Source organism: Excalfactoria chinensis, chromosome 10 (genome assembly GCF_039878825.1).
Source record: "Excalfactoria chinensis isolate bCotChi1 chromosome 10, bCotChi1.hap2, whole genome shotgun sequence".
Taxonomy (NCBI): Eukaryota; Metazoa; Chordata; class Aves; order Galliformes; family Phasianidae; genus Excalfactoria; species Excalfactoria chinensis.
The window spans coordinates 6,699,340-6,722,976 of NC_092834.1; the positions used below are offsets into that span (position 1 = coordinate 6,699,340).

The 23,637-nt window shown below is 46.0% G+C and overlaps 1 protein-coding gene across 5 annotated transcripts in view; it reads right to left on the minus strand.

The window, feature by feature from the left end:
- The window catches only part of NTRK3 (neurotrophic receptor tyrosine kinase 3), a 179,744-nt gene that overhangs the window by 19,227 nt on the left and 136,880 nt on the right, over positions 1–23,637 (minus strand). For 3 of the 5 annotated variants that reach the window (XM_072345689.1, XM_072345692.1, XM_072345691.1), the window contains exons 13-16: positions 19,697–19,827; positions 16,339–16,511; positions 11,803–12,046; positions 1,575–1,649 (exon numbers count right to left, since the gene is read on the minus strand). In XM_072345689.1, coding sequence (XP_072201790.1) covers positions 1,575–1,649; positions 11,803–12,046; positions 16,339–16,511; positions 19,697–19,827 — 623 coding nt within the window. Of the gene's footprint in view, positions 1–1,574; positions 1,650–11,802; positions 12,047–16,338; positions 16,512–19,696; positions 19,828–23,637 lie in introns of those variants that run through there. The other 2 variants (XM_072345690.1, XR_011904865.1) reach the window with 2 other exon arrangements.

The window sequence follows — 23,637 nt, forward strand, 5'->3', positions numbered from 1 at the left end:
TAAAACGCTGTGATTTCTACAGGATCAAATGGTGCACGACAAGCTAAGGGAGTTTATTAATTAGCATGCATTCAAGGCTGGGGAAAAAAATAATAAAAAGCAATGCAGCTGTAGATGATAGCTATAAATATGACATAAGCGTGACCTGCTGTGCCATTTTAGCCAATGGGAGGCTGTTGTAGTAATACTGGCTCATATTAATACTGGCCCATATTAACACTGGCCACACAACTCTGATAGTGAGGAGAAATCTGCAAAACGTGACAGATGTTCTGCATAGCTCTGGGGCCGGATCCTGCAAGTAATAGGAGGTACAGCCCTTCTGGGTGTTGTCTTTGCAACAAGTTTCCCCAGGCATCGCTCATACAATGAGCGCTAAGTCCAGTGGTAAGTGGTTGCAGGATCAGATTTGCAGCGCGCTGAGCACCGTGGATGAAAAGAGCTATAAAGAAGTCACATGTTATTATGTCGCGTTGCAAAGGTCAACGCTGGTATTTGTTCTGTCATAAGAACATGATTGAAAGGCAAAAAAAAAACCCAACCCAATAGTGTCAGGGCACCGAGGGAAATTGTTTTTTAAAAACTGCCTTCCAGGCCGAGGACACAAAATTACATCAAGAGCTTAGAACTAAATTCCCATCCACACCCTGCAATTCAGTTTTGCCTTAGAAAGGGATAAATGTAACCAAAAAAAAAAAAAAGCAAAGAAATCACCTTTTGGTGGCACATCTTCTTACCCACTGACACATCCCCTGTAAGATCAGTGATAACTAAACTCACACCCTGGCACAATTCTGGCACTGCCCTGCTCTGGCACAGGGAAGATGATGAGAAGTAACATGGGGGAACCACATCATCACGCTCCTCACAGTGTCTCTGGGTGGATTAGCTCAGTTCCAAACAGACTCAGCCACCACCTTGGCCAACCTGAATTCGTTTGTTCTGCCAGAGCACCAAACCCAACTCAATCTGTGTACACCAGTTGAGGGAGGAGAGTGGTGGGACTGGGATGCTTTCAATCCACTCAGTCGCAGCTCTAGGCTGCTCAGATACAGATTTCTATGTCTAGACTAGCAAACAAAAGGCATGAAGGCTGGAATGCAATGGTCTAGCTGTTTAAATGGACAGGTTTTGGGTCACAACAATTCAACAGCATCCAAGCTATTGATGAGGGAATATGTGGGCAGGGGTGACAGGTCGATGGTTGGACTAGATGATCTTAGTGGTCTTTTCCAACCTAATTGATTCTTTGAGTCAAGAACTCCCCATTGGGTGGAACAAAGATGTTTAGCTGCATGGAGACAAACAAGAGGACATCCCGTACTGTTCACTAGTACAGACACAACCTGAACATACATGGAGAAGGGTTGCCCTGCAGACTTCTGCATTCATCCCACATTCCCTCTCCATACAGCCAAGCCCCAGAGAGCTGCTGCAGTAGAGAAGTGTGAGCAGCTCCCCTTGCAAACGAGAGCCCTTGGGCTGCCAAACACTGAACCCAACCTAGTCCCAAAGCCCCACGTGTCATTCCATGCCCCAGTGGCACAGTCCCCCACAGGTCAGGATCCACTCACTGTTGCAGCTGCCGGCGGTGCCAGTCTGTGTCGCTGCCACGCTGCGCTGAGCTGGCCCTTCGGACGCGGCCCTTCCTGACAGTGAATGGGTGAAAACAAGGGAAGGAGACAAACAAAAAGAGAAGGGGAGGGTGAGAGAGGGAGGGAGGGATGTGGGTGATGAAGCGAGGGGACAAGAAGGGAAAGGGTATGTCTTTAACTGAACCATACGTCTTTTACTGGCTACAACACCCCAACGCAGAGCAACCCTCCCTATGAGGGCATGGGATGGGTGAGATCCCATGGTTGCTGCCAGCTGCATCCCACACTGTCACCTCTATCAGTGCAGAGGGAGAAGCACTGATGATGGGCAAGAGCCAAGGGAGGCTCTGTCTTCCTCAGACATCTCTCTGTCAGCCAAGCCCCATCCCCTGGTGGTCCTGAGTGTCTTTCTCCACAGCCAGAAGAGCTGGAGAGATTTTAGGAGGCATGAGTGGCTCCTGTGGATCTACTGCTCCAACACCTGGTTCCTAGTCCACTGCCAGTCATGGCACAAGGACCTGTCCAGCTCAGCCTGCAGAAAAATCCCAAGCCTGATATAGCCAAGCCAAAGAGCATCTCTAGCCCAACATCCCCATGAAGCACCTGGTGCATCATTCTATGCTTCTCCAAAAGTCTTTGTCCCATTGGTACTGTTGGAGGTTGGAGACGAAGAAAGGGCCTCGTCCCACATCTTTCAAGCACCCACAAAACTGCCAGCAGAACCCTAAGGAAGGATATGGGAAGTGGAAAACGCAGCTCTACATTTTCTATGTATCAGTGCAGGAAGATCTGGGGAACAGGAGGGAGGAGAAGGGTTAGGGATCTCAGTGCACAAATTAAAAGTGAATGACTAGCAGAAGGTCTGCTGGCTTTTTAGTCAGATCTTTTTGCTCCAACCAGGACAAAAAGGAAACAAAATCCTAAGATGAAAGCATAGTGGTCTGGGGGGAGACTTTGGCTGCGGTCCTTAGGAGCTGAGGCTGACAGCTGCCCAGGGAAAATCAAAAATATGGGCTTAGGGTGTGCCTGGCTAGTCATCACCGCTGGTGCCTTCCCACCCTGCTCCAGAGGTGAAAATTGAGCTGCTGAATGTAGCTGACAGCTCTTTCTGCTTAGGGAATTGCCCCATGACTGACTGATTCGCTCCCCTTCCCAAGAAGTTGAGGTAGGAAATGGGTGGGAGAAAGGCCTAGCAAATTGTTTCATGATGGTTGTTTAAACTGCCTCTGCATTATGGTGTTACAGTTGGGGGGGGGGATGGAAGGAAAGATCTCTCGCATAAATCCACATCCTAAAGCCAGCTGTGGCAGAGGCATGGATACTGGGAGGAAGCAGAGCAGATGAAGTCATCATCAGCGGGAAAAAACATCAATATAATATAGTGCAGAACAAAGCAAATTCTACCTCAAACACAGCTGAAAGAGAAACATCTTCCCCTGTCAGATCTATTACCATGCATTTATTCCAATAACAAATAACTAACCCAGAAGTAACCCAAACCTGATTTATTCCTCCATCTAAATAAATATGAAGAGGCAGCCGAATCTGACTCTAAAAACCACTGATCTCATATGTTTTTCTTCTATGTATTGGAAAAATTAGGAGTGGAGTTTCTGCCTTGCTGCCAGGGGATGCTGGCAAAGCATTTGAGCTATAGATATTGTATCTTGTCACTAATGACTGCAGGGAACTAAAAGGGATTTGGAGTTGGTTTTTTTTTTTTTTTCTTTAAAGCTTCACATTAATTGATAATTTGGTCTCAGAATCCACAGTGGAACACAGGATTTGCTCTATTGGATCAGTCTAGTGGCCCATCAAATCTGGCGTCTTGCCTCAGTGATGCTCAGAAAAATTACCATCCGTTGTCTTTGCTTGTAAGGTTGCTGGCTGTTTCTGTAAGGCCATACAACTGCAACAGAGGAAAGGCCTTCCGGGCCTCTTTAAGAACCCTGAAACATGGGTTTGGCTGGGTTTGTAATCATTCCTGTATTACATCTTTTCTCTTTTTAAAGCAAGGAAGAAAGTCTGACGGCAAACATTTCCAACAGACACGCTGCTGCTTTTCCTCTTGGTCACCAGAGCTCAGAGAAGGTGAACTTGTGTTTTCAGAGGGCAAATAAATGAAAAACCCAACTGAGGCCGAGAGGAGGGTGAGATGCCTTGTACTGAGCAGAACAATATTGATTAGGCAATATAAAGATTTCACTCACTAATTCCTTTAGCAATCTTATCGTGTGTTGCCAGCATAATTGAATGGGAAAGAGAGAGGTTGAATCACTTAAGAGCTCAAAGCTCAACACACACCAAGAAAAGATTCCTACTTTGTGTGTGTGTGCAATTTTGTGCATCGTTGCCCCTTGATTGTACATTGAACATGCTCTCTTTGACAGCCTAGTCCTAAACAGCCTGTTTATTAAAGACAGCTGCTTGCAAATAGGGGCTTTCTCCATCCAGCTGGCAAGAAGGAGCTCTCTGTGGCTGAGAAAGAGGTAGGACTATGAAACAGGGAGGAAACAGGGGTGGAAGCCCATGGGAGTCCTGACCGTGCAGGAATCAGAGGTGAAAAAAAGAGAAATGTTTTCTGTCCATGTAAATAACTTAATTAAGGAATCTTCAGTTTGCCTTGAAGTGCAGCCCTCCGCACTGGGGAAAACCTTTAAGTCTTCCTTGCTTGAAAAGTCACTACTTCACACGACACGTTGAGGAAAATAAATAAATAAAAAGCATGCCAAGACATAATATATAATAATCCATATTCCCAGTAAACTAGCCTATAACTTCTCTGCCTCCAGTTCCCTCACTGATTGCACTGAGGGTTGGGGCTGCTCCCCACCTCTCCCAACCAATTTGTGATCTCATGGCCGCCCCATAGCAAAGAGAGCTGGGCCATGGTCCTGCAGGTGGGAAGGCAGGAGAAGGCCACTGAACAGCTGGGAAGCAACAGGAAAATGGGTCCAACAACATAAACAAAAGAAGATAAATCTCCCTTAGATGTCAGTGCTTCTTCCAAAGTGCAAACTGTTCTTTTTAGTATGTCCAAAAACACATGGTTACTGGTGCACCTGGGGCTAGGCTAATGCAGCTTGCTGGCACTTGGTTCTCCACCTCTTGCTCTCATTTACACCTTGGTAAAACCCAGGAGCAGTCACCAGTTCTGGACCGCCCCATACAAAGCCTTCCCTTGTTTCTGGTGGTACCCCCAGGGGAGCTGGATTTCCATCAAGTGAGACGCTCTGGCTTCTTTTTTATTTATCCTAGTTTTTCAGCTAATTTTCAGAACACGAGTAGGAACAGCAGGAGAATTGAGCACATTACAAGCAAGCAATAGATAGGTATTTACTCTTGGATAGGCTACTATATGGATGGGTTTCTTGGATAAGTCAACTGGACCAGGATCTGATCTATCTGTAGGCATTCCTGGTCATTGCAGAGCAGTTGGTCTGGACAGCCTTTAAAAGTCCATTCCAACTCAAATGATTTTATGATTCTACTACTCAAGGAAGACAAACAGACAAACAAAACTACTCAAGGGTAGGTTAGTGTAATGCTATAACGTGATGGAAAGTACAGCAATAATAGCAAGGTGACAAATTCTTTGGCCGCAACAAATGAGAACAAGCCCAAATACAGCAACCACAGATACAAAACCAAAGAAAATCTGCCTACCTTTAGAAGACCTCAGGCAAACAAGGATCTCCAGCCAAATAACCCCACCTCCACTGCCAGCCCTTACATGAAGGCTAGGAAGGAGTAGATCCTAGCTCCAGCCCTTCCAGTCACTCAGCTGCATTTAATTGCATGCACCTGAGCTCCCCTGGGCTGGCCCTGCCTTCCCACCAGGTGCTCAATCACTGTTTCAAGCTGTGAATTAGCATTTCTGCTACGGTTGTGTTCACAAGTTGTTTCCTCCACCTCTCTAGATCTGCTTACTTGTGTTTGATAGCCCTTAATAGACTGCTTTGCTTCTGTAACCATTCAGTCCCTTTTTCAGTCCATCTCAAGTGCTGGTACCTACCATGTCCTAAGACAAGGAGTTCCAGCACTTTACTACCCACTATAACACCTCTATTTGACACCACGAACACCAGCAGCTGTCTTACAAATCAGGACATACAGAACAATGAACCTCCCTGTTTGTCTATGCTGGTAACCTCAACACACGGGAGGTCAGGAGTTAAAGACTATCAGAAGCTAAACTGAAAGGCTTTAAACTGCCCCTGCAATCTAGGGTTCAATGCGTCGGTTGGGAGAAAGCAAAAACCTCAGTTCAAAGCTCTGGAAATTGGACTGGGTTTGGATGGAAAGATCGTACATTTGATTAGCTCTTAGTGAGTGTGTGAGGGTTTGGGGGAAAAAAGGCGAGGTTTAACATTTGGGTGAGCATTGAGACTATATTAAATGAGATATCTGAGCCAAATGACTTGCAATGCAGCAGCAACACATCCCAGCCAGGAGAAGAGGTGAGCATGGAGGTCAAGTTCTATGGCAGGGAGTTTTCCCAAAAACAAAATGCTCTTTTGTGTCTTTGCTTCAAAGATGGCAGTAGATTCCGAGAGCTCTTTACCTGCCATATCCCTCTCATTACTGAAATGAGATAAATGGTAACAGCATGAAAACAGCCACCGAAGCAGGAGAAAGACAGGTTGACAGCGAGGAGAAGGGAGGGGAGACAAGGTGCAGGCAGAGGGCTTGGCAGGGTGGAGAATGAGGGCAATTACCATTTCTGAGCAAATGCCAGAAATACAACACAACCTAATTTCCCCAATTAATTCCTCTGCACTTGAGCTGCTTTGTGTGAAGGGCTCTTCATGTTTCAAACAGGAGGAAGGGAGGGGTGGGGGAACAGAGACTCTTCAGCATTTGTTTTTCCCCGAGTGTAGGAACGGGCAAGAGCTGAACAAAAATGTCTGTCTGAAACACAAGATGATGTTGTTACATCTTCCTTCGAGGAGATAAAAAACTGTGCCATGAATTCAATTTGCAGAGGTTTCTGTAGGAGCCACGGAGATGCCAGAGACCAGCACATTCAATACCACACTGATTTACCTGCACGGCAGAGCACACGACGATGAGCACGAAGACACTTATCCCATGCCCTCACAGCAGAGCAATTCCCTCACCTCCCCTCTTTCCAGTCTCACCGCTACTTAAAGGGAAATTGGCTCTTTTGCCCCCAAAATGCTAACTGGGGCAGCTGTGAGCCACTGTGCTGCGAGCCACACACCTCAAGGGACATACAGAAGGAATGACTGCCATGAGCACGAGGACAGAAATAATGAATCAGGGATTGGGAGGAAGGGGACACATGAGTAAACAGATACTATAGTATTTCCAGCAGTGTATGCAGGCTCCTGCACATAGTAGGAGTATGGCCCTGCCCAACTGGCCCATCTGAACCATTACTAGGGGTCTTCAGGGAAGATCTCCAGGTCACTCCAGGATTTCTGTGCTCTTACTTAGGTATGATCTAGAAATGGGACATGCCCTTCATGATCTCACCTAGTACAGGAGAAAATGAAAGCTCTTTGACCTCTAAGTCCTCTCCTTAGTGTAACATATATTTTACAGATATGAAACCTTCCCAGCACTCTGGGAGATAGGAGGGAGATAAAGTAGCATGCTGTGTTTTATAGAATCATAGAATGGCCTGGGTTGAAAAGGACCACAGTGATCATCCAGTTCCAACCCCCTGCTATGTGCAGGGTCACCAACCACCAGACCAGGCTGCCCAAAGGCACATCCAGCCTGGCCCTGAATGCCTTCAGGGATGAGACATCCACAGCCTCCTTGAGCATTTTTCACTTGAGAGACAGAAGAGATAAAAGCCAATGTTTAACCACTTAGCATCTGCATAGCATTTACCTGCTGGAAATTGAGCTTTTGCTGGTAGCTGAATGCAGTACATGCATTGTACCTTCTACACATGTCTCCTCGCCCCTGTCTGTGCAGTCAGGGACTGAGCTTGCCATCTTAGAATCATAGAAGGGATTGGAAAGGACCTCAAAGATCATCTTGTTCTTTCACCCACTGACACTGAGGCATTGAGTCTCTAAATCTGCTTTCATTGTAAGCCCCATCTATTAGTCTTATCAACCTTGCTGAATGAGTCTCCAAACGGACACGAACCAGGCAGCTGTTAAACCTCACTGACCTTGCATGGAAAACTTCACTGGAAAAATTGTTGACATCAGCCCAGGAGAAGGAAAATAGTTTTGATCTCCAGGGTTTAAGAAACAGAGAAAGAGTTGGCCTAGATGGGAGTGGGAAGCTGACAATGAGCACTGAAAATTATCAAAAATATGTTGTTGTTTTGTGGTTTTTCTTTTAAATCTGACCATATTAAGAAAAGAGAAGAAATAAAATGTTTACAGAGTAAACCTTCACACTTCAGAGGAGGAGGCATCTGCCAGAGGAATGCTACACTTCTTAAGGAACTCTGACCTAAGGCCAAAGTCATAGCAGAAATGTTGTTTTGGCACCGATGGTCTAAGGATGGGAGAGCCAAGGTTCATAGGAAGAGATATTAATCTTTTATTAAATCAAACTGATATCACCACAAAAACAGAAAAAAAAAAAAAGCTCAGAGATGACTTGTGTGTCTAAAATGTTCTTTTCTTCCCCCTCCAACAATATCAGATGTTCAATAAAAGATATTGCTTCTTCCTGTAAACCTTGTCTCTCCCGAATCCAATGAGCACTCCATAGTGTTGAAAATGCACAAGTCTTCTGTGCATTTTTTATTGTGTTTTTTTAGCTCTGAAACTTCTTTTCAGAGCCATTTGCCAAATCAGCATGTGTCCTTTTTTGTGGGTTGGGTTTTTTTTCCTCACAAGCAGGTGTCCTCCCCATGACGAACAGCAACCTGGAACACGTTCAGGACAGATCTCTGCAAAAGGACGGTGCTCGATTCCTCAGAGATTTCAAGCCCCGCCTGGGGTTTGGGGCAGGATGCCAGAGGGGTAGGACACAGCAGAACTGGACAGAGGGACGTCTTCATGAGATTCAATGCCTGCATAAATCCTTCCTCTACTCAACCCATGTCTTTGCTGCTGATGTCCCACCCATGGCAGCACATAACCTTGGAAGTTATTAAGGACTGCTGACTAGAATTTAAGGCTTCTCTCTTCTAAAGATAAAGAAGTACTGCCCTTTTCCTTGGGTGGCTGCCAAATGACTTTGTTTGGGAGCTGGATTACTCATTCTGAGGGAAGAAAGGGAACTGATCTTGGTCCTGCTCCATGGGCAGGCACCAGATGTGCTCAGCATGACTGGGGCACAACATTCCTGACCTGCAGCATCCTACCACCTGGTGTCACAATGCTGAGACATCCCTGAAGAGTCACTTGACCACTTGTTTTCTAGAAGAAGTAAGAAAAACTCCTCCTGAACCTTTTATCTCCCTTACAGATCTATTCCAGCCTGCATTCCTATAGAGACCTAAATGAAAGATCATGTGGCACATTACACAACACATCCCAGACATGCTCCTTCAGCATCCCTGACGTGTCACACAAGTGTGGGCTACTTCTCCCAGCTTCCCCTGTACCTCCACCTTCCTCCGCTTTCCGACCTGATGCCATTTCACTTCTGCCCTGCCGACACCTCCACAACCATCAGGGATCTGATGCACAAGGAAGAAGATGCACCTGTGTTCAGGCAGAGCACGGAGAACCTTGGAGGGAGAGGAAACAAACCCCTCTGCTGCTTTTGTTACGCAAATGTTTGTTTTCTGTACCCAAATGTGTGACAGGAAATTAAGCAGTTCACCTTTGTAAAGCACTTCTGCATCCCACAAACACAGGAGGCAGATGGTGTTTATCCTTTGTTTTAAAAGATAAAAAATGGGAAAGAGATTAAATGCCTATGAGTTAATCATCAGCCTGGAACACACTCACATACCCACATGCCAACCTTTCCCTGCTCGTGGAGTCTGGGCAGCAGCAAATGCAAGGACCCATCAGAGTGAGATCCTCCAGACATGTAATCTGAGGTCAGCTTTGAGGTCTAATCCTCCACTGTGGACCCAGAAGATGGTATTTAGTGGAATCTTTCCTAGGCTGCAGCTTGGGCACGCTATATCACCTGAACACTTTGGTTGTGGATGTGACCAGGGACTGCAGAAAGCAGTTTCAAAGCTCAACTTTACAGCCACATCTCCACCTCCCATGAGGGAGGCCCAGGAGCAGTCTGGTTCTAATGTTTGAGGCCATTTGTTCTCTCTCTCCATTCAAAAACCCTCACTCAGGCTATCTTGTTGGGTTTTGTGATGGGTCTGTGTACTTGACTGTCTCAGGAGCCTTGGAGAGACAGCTTTCCTGCCAGAGATGCTGGAAATTAAAATGGTGAGGAATACAGAGCAGAAATGCACAACTGTTTGTGAAACCAAACTGCTTATCTTAGCCATGCTGCAGGAGAAAGTAAATGCTTCATCATAACAAAATGAATATGAGTAATCAAAACTGTAATTTCCTAGGATCCCTCTTTGGATAGCAACAGAGCAAAGGTCTCTGTGTATGTAGAGGACTGAGTTGATGATTAAGAGCTCTAAAAGCACCACAAGTCTGGTAAGCAGGATAAATCAGTTATTGCTTTGGTCAAACATGGCAATTTGTGTGAACAGAGAGAAGTCCACCAGCAGAGCCTTACAACATGGCATGAGAGAGCACAGAGCAACCACGGCAAAGCGCTTTGCACAGACAGGATGAGGTCTACAGGACACCACAGAGAAGACAAAATATCCCAGTACAGGGAGCTGGCCTATGAAGATCTCTGCAGTTCTCACTTCTTGGGGGTCCTCCCATCCAATTTCCATTTGCTGAAGGACCCAAGCAAGAGCATGGATAATCTCACAAGCTGCTTCTCTTCTTCCCCTGGGTTTGGTTCTTCCCTACTGACTATCTACTGATATTTCTGCAGGGTTGGGATTGTAGCCACCTCGTCACTGCTCAGTCAGTCCACTGAGACCTTTTCCCAACGTGGGCTTTTGTGTTGCACAGGGAAGATTGGTTCCTTCACTGGTAATTAAACTTAGTGATAAGGCAATGCCCCAGCCTTGGAGAGATGACATGCCTCAGCAGAAACCTTATCATCTTTTTTTTTTTCCCTCCCCAGCTCCAATTTGCAATTTCCTATCACATAAAGAAAACCTCTGCCATCAGATCAAGCCCACAGGTCAATCCTTTCTTAGGTAACTAATAGAAATCAACCACGGAGCCAAACATCTGCACTGTAACCAGAAATAAACCAGCCCTACACCAAGCACCAGGCAAAAACCTCTGCTCTTTCTCCTGAAAAGCCCTCCTCTGCTGATGGGTGACCCAACCACAAATCCCTACTCTGTTGTGCTCTGAATGCTTTGTACATCCCATTTTCTCAAGCTGAGGAAGAGTAAGAAACATGCATTCCTCCCAGGGATGCCGCTATCCCAGGCAGATAGGGCAGTGCAGCTGGACACAAAGGCAAAGGGACATAACAAGCATAAATCACAGAAGATAAGGCTGGAAAGACATTTCTGACTCATCGAGTCAGTCCCCAGAGACTAGTGCAGGATTAGCCTCTGCACTAAACCCAGGCATTTTTATCTAGTTGCTTCCTGGACTTCTTTAATGACAGGCCCTCAGCAACCTACCTCTGGCAAATTATTCCATTGTCTAAATGATGTCCCTGCTGGAAAAAGTGTTTTTGAGGTTGAGCTTAAATTGCCTATTATTTCCTTTTCCATATTTTATGCACTTATCAGTCAGTCTTTCAGTTGTCTTCTCTCTAGGTCCCTGTATTAAGTTTCTTTAATCTAACACAAGAGGTCACAGCCTGTAGTCTTTTAATCATCTTTGTCACCCTCTTTGGATTTCCTCCAATTTATCAAAGTCTTTGTAACAAAGAGGAAGAAAAATAGGAAGGAAGGAAGATCAGAATGACATCAGAGTCATTCCGAAGTGTGTGACTGTGCTGGGGTATCACGGGGAGCTGTGTGAGTGTAGGCATCTGCATGAATGTCTGATCTACATGCGTGTCCAGGACCAAAAGGAGTGAGGACAGTGGTCTGGGAATCAGGCAAACACAAGTGTGCCTGATGGACATCTGTGTGCATGTTTCATTGAGGGAATGAGCAAATGAGTGAGCCCAAGAGCTCCAAAAGCTAATTTACTGTCACATTTCCTAGTCTCCCTTCACTCTGAGCATTGGATGGCCACTGGAACTGCCTTACCCTGTAGTAATCAGTGCTGTAGACATCTCTTGACATCCCAAAGTCTCCAATCTTCACCAGCAGGTTGGCTCCGACCAAGCAGTTCCTGGTGGCCAGGTCTCTATGGACAAAGTGCTGGGAGGCAAGGTACACCATTCCAGAGGCGATCTGGCTAGCGATGTGGAGCATCTGTGATAGCCCTAGCTCCCCTTTGGCTTGTCGAGGCTGCCCATCCACGAGGATCATAGCATCTGGGCCATGTGCCCTATAGGGAGGAAAAAGCAAAAAGCATAGAGTTGGGTCTCAAAAGTGACCAGGAGATAGGAATCCCACATGGTTGCTGCTCCTGCTGGGGTGGGGACGAGCCCCCAGCTCTGTAGTGTGAGGATGCACACACAGCTCCAGAGGAAAGAAAAAAGGAAATCTTACAGAACAAGAAGTTGAGTGGACATTTGGTGGGTGAGTAGGTGCCATACATCCTTCTATCCTTACTCTTCTCCAAGAAATATCTTATGGCCATAGGCAGAAGACAGACTGCTAGGGCAGAGCGACCAGTGGCTTGATGCACTGTGGTCATTCTACTCTCTGGCAAGACCTGTGTAAAATGAATTGGCTTCCGGATTGTCATGGTTTTGTGCTGTCAATATTCTACATCATGACATCATGTGCGGTATGAACTGTTTTGGTGGTATAAGAAAGTGTAACAGAGGGTATGTGGAAGTGTAACAGAGGGTATGTGGAAGTGTAACAGAGGGTATGTGGAAGTGTAACAGAGGGTATGTGGAAGTGTAACAAAGGGTATGTGGAAGTGTAACAGAGGGTATGTGGAAGTGTAATAGAGGGTATGTGGAAGTGTAACAGAGGGTATGTGGAAGTGTAACAAAGGGTATGTGGAAGTGTAACAGAGGGTATGTGGAAGTGTAATAGAGGGTATGTGGAAGTGTAACAGAGGGTATGTGGAAGTGTAACAGAGGGTATGCGGAAGTGTGGAAGGTTCATGCTCCAGATCTGTGGAATGGCAGCATCCCGAGTACTCAGCCCTTGGAGGAAACTACATATCCCAGGGGACAACGCGGCCAGAGATGAATCACCAGAGGAGGAGGACACACATATAATCTCGCTCCCAGGCTGGAACGTCCCTCTTTTCGCCCTGTCTTTCGCTTTGGAGCGCTCCATCCCTGCCGTCTCGCTCTATCAGCAACGTTCCAGCCTGTCGCCTAGAGATTGCAGTAGGCCCCCGGTTCTCCGGGACTCTTTTTCTCTCTTTCTTTTTTCTCTGCCTTGTTTGATATAGTAGTTGTAGTTATATTGTATCATATTGTGTCTCGTATTTAGTAAAATAATTTCTTTCCTTAGATTGCTGCCGTTGTTTTTGTTCATTTCTCCCCTTCTAGGGGCAGCAGCCTCTATCACGGATAAATCTAGATAACCCGATTACACGGATATCTACATGTTTGCTCTAGTTAATTCTTATACCTTGGAAACATTTCTAGATGTGGAGCTATCACCCTCTTTTCTTCTCCAGCCATCATATTCTTGTTGTTTACTCTATTAATCCCACACAGCCTCTTCTACTCCATCTGCACCAAACAACCTCCTCTCATTTGATATACCAATACAACCAGAGATCACAGGCAGGGTTTCAGAAGAACATCAGCATCCCTGGAAAGTATCCTTTATACCCTAAGCTGTCCAAGAGGTAACACAGGTGCTGTAAACTCTGAAGACACCAAGCAGAGATGCAGGGGTAATGACTGAATGTCAGCAGATGGAGAGAACATCCTGGACAATAAAAGGCAACATTTTGCTGAACAAAGTGCATTGTAAAGGCAGGACTTGAGGTCAGGGTCATTCCTGTCCTGTCCCCCTTTAAATCCTCTCCCAAGCTGTGTACCAGGACTGTCTTTACTGTACTCCCTCTGTGATGTCTCTTTCTCCGATGGAGCTCACCCTGCTGTGTCCTTTTTGGAGGTGGAATAACAAAAGCCCTCATATTTAGGGAAAAGCAAGAGATTTTGCTGTGACTTCCCTCCTCGTGACTACGATGCAGTACAGCATCTCCTCTGAAGCTTTCAGACTATTCTCATTGAAATAGTTCCTGGCGTTTCACCCTGCTGTCAGCCCTGCAGAGAGCCTGCAAATTGAAATGCACACACACACAGCTTTCCCTCCTTCTTGACATGGGACCAAACTACCCATGAGACCCAAACTGTTTCTCTCCTTTGTTTCCTGATTACCCTACTGGGGTTAGGGCAAACCAAGGAATCTAGACATTTGGGGTCCAGCCCATAGTTTTTGAAATGCTGCTGTATTCAGTTATCTCCTGCTGCCCTGCCACCAGGAACACAACCCCAAGGGTCCCCTCCTTCCATCTCCTTCCAAAACAGTTCAGAGATGAGAGCTGAGGAGGCAGGAGTGTTTTGGGAAGCTGAGAGTGGGTGATACTACAGTGAGTATGGGATGGGAAGGACAAGAAGTGGTTTCTAAAACCATGCTGGACATTTTATACCAGATGTGCCTTGCAGTTACACCACATTTAACTGTGGATGATACCTGGTGTCATCAAGAGTAACTATTCCAACATGAGAAGTGAAGGACATAATACCATCTCATTACTGCAGCCTTTTCCAAATACAATAATTACTTCCAAAGAACCGTCTGCATCTGATGGGAACAGGTCATGTTTAAAACATGATCAGCCAATACCTTTCTTTGTCACTGAGTCCCTCCACATCCTACTATACAGGATTTATATGTCCTGTGTGATACATATTCCTTCCTCCCCTCCCCTTCTCCATCCCACATGGGTATCATCCTGAAAGAAGTCTACTCCTGAAACTATCTGGGGGGATATTAGTGCATTTAGTTGCATTAAGAAGATGTAGGGAATACGAAAAGGAGCTGCCCATCCCTGCTTGGAGCAAGGGGTTTGCTTCAGCTTTACACCAAGATCATAAAATTGGCTGGTCTCTGTCAAGGAAACTTTGTTTTCTCGTTTCCTTTTTCTTCTTTCTTAGGGTGTGGTGGAAGCTTTTGTCAATATGAGGAAGAAAATCACCTATGTGTGTGCTGAAAGAAAGGGAGGAGGTGATGGAGATATTTGTTGAGGCGAGAGGGAATGTGGTTGTTGCAGGTCTTCAGAATGGGATCTGAATGCTCAAAAGCCCCCACTCCATGAATGCTGGCCCTAGAAATGCTGTGCTTCCCACAGTGCTGTGTCTGTATTTCTCCAGAGCCCCAATAAAACCTGCTATCCACTAAGAGAAACCTGAATCCTCTATCACCCTCTTCACCCCCTTGCAGCTTCCATCCTGAGTCCTACCTGGCCAAGGATGTCATCCAGACGGAGAATGACCTGTAAGTTCATATCCCATCTGCCTCTACTATGCCAAAATGAGGGGGGAAATCAATGAAGGTGTGTTCCCAGCTCAGCCACTGCCCTGTGGATGCTCCAAGAGAGCTGTAGACAGCTCGGTCCTGCTTGAAAGAATCATAGATTGACTTGGGTTGGAAGGGACCTTAAAGATTATCTAGATCCAACCTCGTTGTTATCCATGGGCAGGGTTGTCCATGGAATCCTTCCCCACAGCACTTCTGGTGTGGGCAATTGCTTCAAAATCAAAACCTCAGGGAAGGATATGTTTCCTTGTTTTCCTTGGTCAGAAACAGATTGTGATGATGGAGATATAAGCACAGAATATATCCCAGCCCCAAACCTAGATGTGATGTGTTTGAGCTTCTTGTTCCCACTGCAATCATGCTCACACTTAGCAGTCAAAGCAGGAAAATATCAAGGGTCCAATTTTGTAAATACTGGGAAATAAACCTACTCATTATTTCAAGAGGTAAGTACCACTTCACTCGCATGCAGGTTCCAGAGCATAATTTCTGTATCGTGGGAGAGCAACACCACAAACATCCTCCCACCATTGCTCTCTGCCCCTCAACAGTGGCAGATTCAAGGCACTCAGATTATTTGCTAATGAATGGTGACTGGAAGGCAATTATGGCACTTCATCTTGCATCGCCCATCTTCTGGAGTAGCCACTGGTTAAGATATTTTGTCTGCTGAAATCTAGGGCACAAGGACCAAGGATGGACTGCACAAACACTGCCTGAGGCCCCTCCTGAATTTCTCCTCTCTTTTCTGAATATAGAGATGAGAACTGCAAATCAGTAAATGCCCATGGTAGCAATCAGATGAAGGACTCCAGAAGGATCCTCTCAGGAGTATTTTAGTTCTGGTCCTATCAAGCCAGTATCTGGGTGGCATGGGGAGTCATGGCTGGTGACCCTCCAGCTTCAGACTTGCAGGGGTGGGAAAACAAATATCTGGTTTCCATAGCTCACCTGGACAACCCTTGGGACTACCAAAGAGGAAATGCTGGAGTAGAACTTCAAGCACCTAATCTGCTGAGGACCATCCTCCTCCTCTGCTCACATCACCCAACCCGCCACCATCTACACAACTATGGCTCTCTGGAGCACCACAGATCTAAGACAAGCTACTCATGGGTACAGCTGTGTTACATCTGCCATGCCCTCCTTTACACATACCTCAGGAACTTGTTCAGGTCCCCATGCTTCATGTACTCAAAGACCATGATGAGTGGGTCGCCATCTCCACATACACCATAGAACTTGACGATGTGCTCATGCTGCAGGTTGGTGAGCAGCTCTGCCTCCCTCTGGAAGTCCTTGCGGGCTGCCAAAGTGGGGTCTTTCAGTGCCTGAAAGGAAAGACACGTATGTACAGGATGGGCAAAAGCAGAGGAGGCCAAAACCAAAGGGGTGGTAGCATAGAGGGAGAGCTGATGAGCATATGAGAGGATAGGAACCACTGCCACCACCCAGCTGCATCAGGAGAGCTGGCAGCAGATACTGGTGGCACCACATTTTGTTTACCAGCCCAGTGGGGTCTCCAACTCATTTCCCAGGAAGCAGCAAACAAGCCTCAGAGGGTAATAGCTTCCAATTATTCCCAGCTTGGGCAGGATTTGTACTGGTGACCTAGGGGTGAATGGCTTCATATCTCATTATTATTAAATTCCTGAGCCAGCCAGTCCTCGCTATCTGTCTTTTATTTTGAAATAGCTGACTGTACTACCTTTATTCAGAAGATGGATTTGCCAGGCTGTGCAGTTACTGTGTGGATTTTTCAAACTGCCTCTGAAGAAGGACACTCTCAAGTCTTTTCTCATCATTTTTAAAGTCATGTTTTTTATTCCCCACTGTTCATAACAGCCCCCCTGGCAGACGGATGCTGAAATCAGAATCCTTACTGAGAATATCTTGTCTTTCACATGCGAGTGCACCAGGTTAGGTTGCAGCCCAACACTGCGGGGGCTGCAATGAAGATGCTGCTATGGGTGCAGCTGCTGATGGAGATGGGTTACCAGGCCTGAAGGCCAGCTTGTCCGTGAGTGATTGGGCTGTTTCATAGGAGAACAGAAGGTTGTCATCGCAGGACATCAAGGGAGGACTCTGCTACGAGCACTTACCAAAAAAAAGCTGGGATGTCCAGAATGCTGGACAAGATGGAAGAGCCGTGAGGGCTGATGGCCCTGCTGAGTTCACATACACAGAAGTACTGAGTGCTCCCCAGTAGCTGCTTTTCCTCATTGAGCAGATCTCCGGCAAGGTTTTACCCAAGCCTTAAGACATTCCCTCATTCCCTTTTTCCACCCCTACCCTGCTAGGCACATGGCATAATATTATTGTAATTCTGTGTCCTCTGGGATAGCTTGACTAGAGATATTTAGATGGATGATAGTTACGCTGTGCAGATGGCAAAGCATCCATCCTTATCTCAGGCACCCAATTACTTTCAGGCATTTAATATCTTCATAACGTTGATGCTTCCCATTATTTCTTTTCTCCCCAGGAAAACACTTCCCCTCCCCCATGACTCCTTTCTCTCCTTTTTCCTGTAGTTGCACATAATATTTCAGGTTGCAGTGAGTTGGGTTTCATCTCCTTCACACTCTGTCACTTCCACAAGGTGTGAGGACTGTGACTTTGTAAATATCATACAAAATAGGAGATTAAAAAAACATTGCTAAGGTTGCACAGCCTTTAGAAGTGAAGGAAACAAGAACTGGAAGCGGTAGAACCAGGAAAGAATCATCAAATCACTAAGGTAGGAAAAGACCTCTGAGATCATCCAGTCCAACTGTCCACCTACCACCAGTAAAAGAAGATGAAGGCTCAAGGAAGAGACCAAATCTAGAGTAGAAATGCTTCTCCTAGGAAGGTTTGGGGTGGGTTGCATTTGTGTCTCCATCATAGGATTGCTATGTGACATCAAGCCTCTCACTCTGTCTGCAGGTTGCAGTCATTGTCACAAGCTGCCAGCTCTGCTGATGCTTCCTGGGAATTTCCTGTTCATGTGGCAACAGTGCCAGGTCTCCACAAGCACCATGTTTAATGTCACTGTAGGTCTGGTATCTACAATCTGGCTGCAAAGGCAGGTTGGTCACTGTCCTCCAGCTGGGTGGATTCTGTCCCCTCAATTTCCCTGATTCTATCTGCCCTCTGCCAAAAGGGGACCATGTAACACCAGTGCTGGATGGCTACAAAAACAAGCACGCATAGAGAGCTCTCAGAAACAAGAGTGGCCATCACAAAGGAGAAGCCCATAGAGAAATGAGAAATCTGTGCTCAGAGGACGTGCCCCAAACAGCAGCCCCTCCAGCATTGCCAGCACTTGACTTTGAAACTTCAACGCTTTTTGCTGACTGTACTTTTAAGTGCTTCTTAGAGTGCTTTCAGAAGCAAGTTGAATAGAAGAGCAAACTTATCCACACCATCACATCAAAAGCTGATCTGCAGGGCTGCAGTTTTCAGATCCACTGGAAATCTGAGTCCATTTAGCCACAGTCTTTCATTGCCTATTCCTGGCCCTGGGGGAGAGCCCCCTGGGAGGACAGGGGACAGATCCCACATCCTAAGCAGCACATCCTGCTGCTGCTCAGAGCTGCAGTGACAACAGGAGTGACTTCCACCCTCTGTTGGGAGCATGAGATCTTCCAGAAACGCAGCCAAAGCTCAGCTCAACATGCGTAGCCCCCTTTTCCTTTATTCCTTTCCATATATATTTTTTTAAACCTACAACATAAAACGTGGCCCAAATTAGAAGAATGCCCCCCCCTCCCCCCCCCGCCAAGCTGGCAAAAAGCCTGATTTCAAGGCTCCGCTCCAGTTCTGGATCCGTATGATCTGTCGGGATGAAAGGCACTCTGGAGATGTAAGCTCATAGTAGCAATTATCGGAAACAAGTTTGGATGCTGTTTCTGCCTACATGCAAATGAAGATCAGTAGAGACCTGAGAGATGGGATCACATAAGGGATGGCTGACACCAATGGGCAGGTGCCAGCCACATAACTAGGCAATTAATGATGTGGGTAGCTGTGCTACCTTGACTTTAACCAGTCCCAGAGGTGAAAAGTGCAATCTTGCAGTTCTTGCTGCCTTACTTCTTTCATCTCACAGCAAAGCTGTCCCAGCAAACTGCTCCCAGCAAACTGGTTGGCCGTGCTTAGCTTTTAAGTGCTTATTTTTTGCTGAGGCCTCTTTTTGTTTCATCTTCAGCAAGAGAAAATCCCCTAAGAGAAGGTCCCAGTCCCTCACAGAGGGAAGGCAGCCTCTCCACCACTCTTACAGCTGCGCAGATCTGAGCCCTTCCAGCCCTGCTCCTCCTCCACGTCTCCTGGCCACATCGGCAGGAAGGGAAGCTTTGGCATTGGTGAGAGCAGACGACCTTGAAGCAAAACGCTGGAACTCTGTGTGACTAAGTGGATTTACCACAAATCTCCGGCATCAGATAAATCTCCTCCCATAGCCCCCTGCCCTCCCCTGCCTCCCTTTCCCACGCAGCCCCTGCTGTACTCTCTGCCACTCGCCCTTGGGATTTACCTTCACTGCCACCAGCATTTTGTCATTGGTGGGGCTGAGGTTGTAACACTCGGCCAAGAACACCTTCCCAAAGGCACCTTCTCCCAGCTCCCTCTTCAAAACGATGTCTCTCCTCTTAATATGCTGGACATCTGTTGGAGGGAGGGGAGGGAGAGGGTTGAGGGAAGAATGAATCAGGGTTAAATCAGGGAATGGAAAACAATTAATTCAATTTTCTAGCAAGCTGAAATTGCTTTGCAAAAGTATCTACAGGGATCTTTTTACCCACCCACGGAATGCAGCCATCTCTGGGATGGAGTTAGGCTTATACAAAACATCTGTGAGGAAAGTACTTGAGATTTATCACATTTTTCACTACAACTTGAAGCAGGCGAGACCTCAGGGAGAAGAACCTTTGGGGCAAAATCAGCCATGAAGACCTGAATCTTTCTGGAAAGATCCAGGAAATAATTAATCTCCTGTGAGAGAAGGCAAAGGTCACATACTTCTGATGCCAGGCTGGCTGAGATTAGAAGGTTGAGTTTCCAGAAGCTGTTGAATTTTGCATTTCAGTGGGGATCAGTTTAAACCTAAACTCAGGCAGATTTCTGAGGCTAAACATTGGCAAGTCAAAGAGTTCCCAAGAGGAAGAGCACCAATGACCCCACACACCTTAGGGCACTAGCAGGAGCTGGCTGGGTGCACCGAGCAGTGTCCTGCAGCAACACTTTAACCCACATCCATCTTCAACCATTCCCTCCAGGGTCACCCCAGGACAAATCACCGATACAAGAGGTGAACTCAAACCATTAGTTTCAATGATCCTTTCCACTGACATTTAGGCAAGGGCTGACAAACAATAGCAACTGAGGCTTCAGAAACACTCAGAAGAGCCACAGCTATTAATTTTATGGAAATACAGAAGCCCATACAGATTGGTCCGCACCAGCTGTTCACACATCACCTAAACAGGGTCATTCATAAGGGCTAAATATACCCAGGTATTAGTCACCTACAAGGCTAAACAAGTGACCAGTGAGATCTCCGCAAGCACAGAGTCTTGATTAAATGCCACTGATTGCAGGGAGAGGTTGAGGGTCTCCATGCTCATTTTTGGGATGACGCCAGGGCACAGCTACTTCCTGCCAAAGCACTAAGCATCTTTCTAGTATCACAGTGCCCATACAGCTGCTTTGGCAATATGAAGAGTTTTTTTTGTTTTGTTGTTGTTTTTTTTTATGCCTGAAATGAACTATGAAGGCAGCTAGAGGCAGCTGGCTATCCCTCTGTATTTCCCTACACTGGAGCTAACTGCCTGCCTTGGAAACTGCTGTAGAACAGATCACCCACAGCTTCAGCTTGATGGTCACAGCAGGGCAGTGAGAGCTGTACACTCTTCCCCAGCACTTGGTGAGCAAAGCTGACACATCAGAGGTCTGCTCAGGCAGGATCATTAGATGGGACAGGGCCCTCTCCCACCCTGGGACATTCATAACTTTGAATCTTTTCCATCTCTTCCACATGCCACAGGAGCAATTTGAGTCTGCACACATCAGCTGGGATGCATTTCCCTTTGGGCAACGTGGATGCAAGAGTGACTGACAGCAGGTTTCAGACTGGCTGCAGGGAAGCATCACAAACAGCAATCCCAGCCTACCACCAGCTCCTGCCACCCTTGATTCAGTAGACACCAATACTGGGCCATGAACTCCAACACCTCGCAACAACCCAGGTGTAACTCAACACGTCCAAAGGCCAGCAGAGTGGAAGAGTAACATCGTAATGGCTTTCATACAATTAAGATTTCTCATTAGGAGCTCACTAGCAGGTTTAAGAAGCTGCAATCTCTGGCCCTTTTGCTTGTTAGGGAAGATGAATGCAGCAAGATTGCATAAGCAATGGGCCTTGTAATGAACGATGCTTCTATAGAGGAATCTCATTGACCTTTTCATTAATCGTTCAATAGACTGAAAACTGTTAGTAACCAATATTAATAATATTAGCAACATCAAGGAACAGAATGGAAGGCACATCCAAAATGACTTTGGCTTTAAGTCTGCAATGACAACGAGTGAGAACACATCACATGTGGACTTCTCCATCTGGTTTAGCTGAGTGTTTAAGGAGTACCTTGAGAAAACTGAAATATTACATGTTGAAACGTTACGCAATGCACTTGGGTGAGGAAAGTCCTAATCCGAGAAGAGTTCAAATGCTACTGTTTACTTAATAGAGGAAAAGCAGTCTTGCTTCTTTCTCTTGGCAAGCATTTCTACAGCACTGATCACAGTAGTATCCAGGATTTGCTGTACTGACAAACCACGTATTTGCATTTGTTGTTGATCGGGAGACAAAGGTCACGTAATCCTGTATTAAGAAGAATCCACGTATCCTTAAAAAAACTCAGAACCCCAACGGAAATGTAGCACTGCAATACAACTGACCTATTTAACGTGAGATTAAAGAACCACCTCAGAATAATCAGCGATAGTATTTGGAATTATTAACACTTCTCATAATTGGTAACATCGTGAGAACTGAAGTAGACCTCACTTCCCAAAACTCCCCGAGGTCTCGCCCCAAATTTTCAGCTCCCAATTTTGCTTCTCAACAACGTCTTAATAAATGATGAGACGTTTTTGAGAGCCAGCGTCCAGACTGTGTAATTATGTCTACGTTATTAAAATAATATCCCATCTGTCTTCAAAACCCAGATTTCACAGCAAGTTGTTAGGGTCACCTGTGAAGCTTCAGGGAAAAGGCACATGAAGAATTTAAGGAGATATTATGGCAGAAGGAGATGAACCAAGTGAGGAGTAATCTTTTGAGATAGCAGATCCACGTAGCACTGCTGGATTAAAAGTAAGCTTGGATGGGCTATGAAAAACATACATATAATGGGCTCATGAGATTGAGCAGTTAGACAGTAACTGGACAATCTTAATGGACAGTCAGAAAAGTACTTTTGCTGATCACGATTCCTCTCAACCTTGAAAGGCCATAAATTTTGCTTCATAGTATTTCAGGCATAAATGGAATAATAAGCGAGTTATAATAAATTGCCTTTTCACATGCTATAGGTTTAAAATACTGAAGTTTACATCAAATTCTCCCATTCACAGTGAGATCAGCGCCGTGATTAATCTGGCATCATTATTAAATGTGAGCTTTAAACACAAAGCACCGACAAAGCGCCCCAGCACTGTACAAATGGATGTTATTGCTCTAACCTTGCATCTATTCTCTGCTTGTCTGTCCTGGTCGTAACTCATAAGGAAGGCCGAATAGCCATGAAAGATGCTGTGCTGCAAGGGCACCTGGGAGGTTCATCTGCATAAATCTGTTTACCTCCTCCTGGAGGAAGCAGAGCCCTGTCTGATAAACAGCTGGTGTTTATTTGTTTTAGGCAGGCACTGGTGTGCTAATCCATCTCAGCTGCCTTGTGGTCAGCCCTGCTGACAAGGTGTAGGCAAACTGTCTTCCTGTAAGCACCACTCTCTTATTTTCCTCTCCCCTTGTACCATTAACTTATAAAAACAAGCCAACCAGACAGTTCAAAAGAAGAATCTATGCAGGAACCCTGCAAGACCCGACAGGAAAATAACCAGACTTGACAACATGATGGGAACTCATTCAAGGCTGTGCTGTATCTACAGGAAGGATGGGAACGCACAACACTGAAGTAATTCTGGCTTAAAATGAAACACATTGCAGTCCTTGTTTGAGGATTACTGTATCACTGTCCGACAGAGAAGGGTTGCCAGGCAGATCCTACACCTTCTTTCTTGTCCATCGAGGCAAACACATGGAGACCACATTTCAACCCTCGCCTCCTCTGTTATTCTGCATAACTCATGAAGCACACCAGACAACAGCTGATGTGCAGCTGATTGGGAATGCCCCACAACATCAGTTCAATCGTATTGTCACATGGGGGGTAAGGCTGTTAGCGAGAGGGCAAA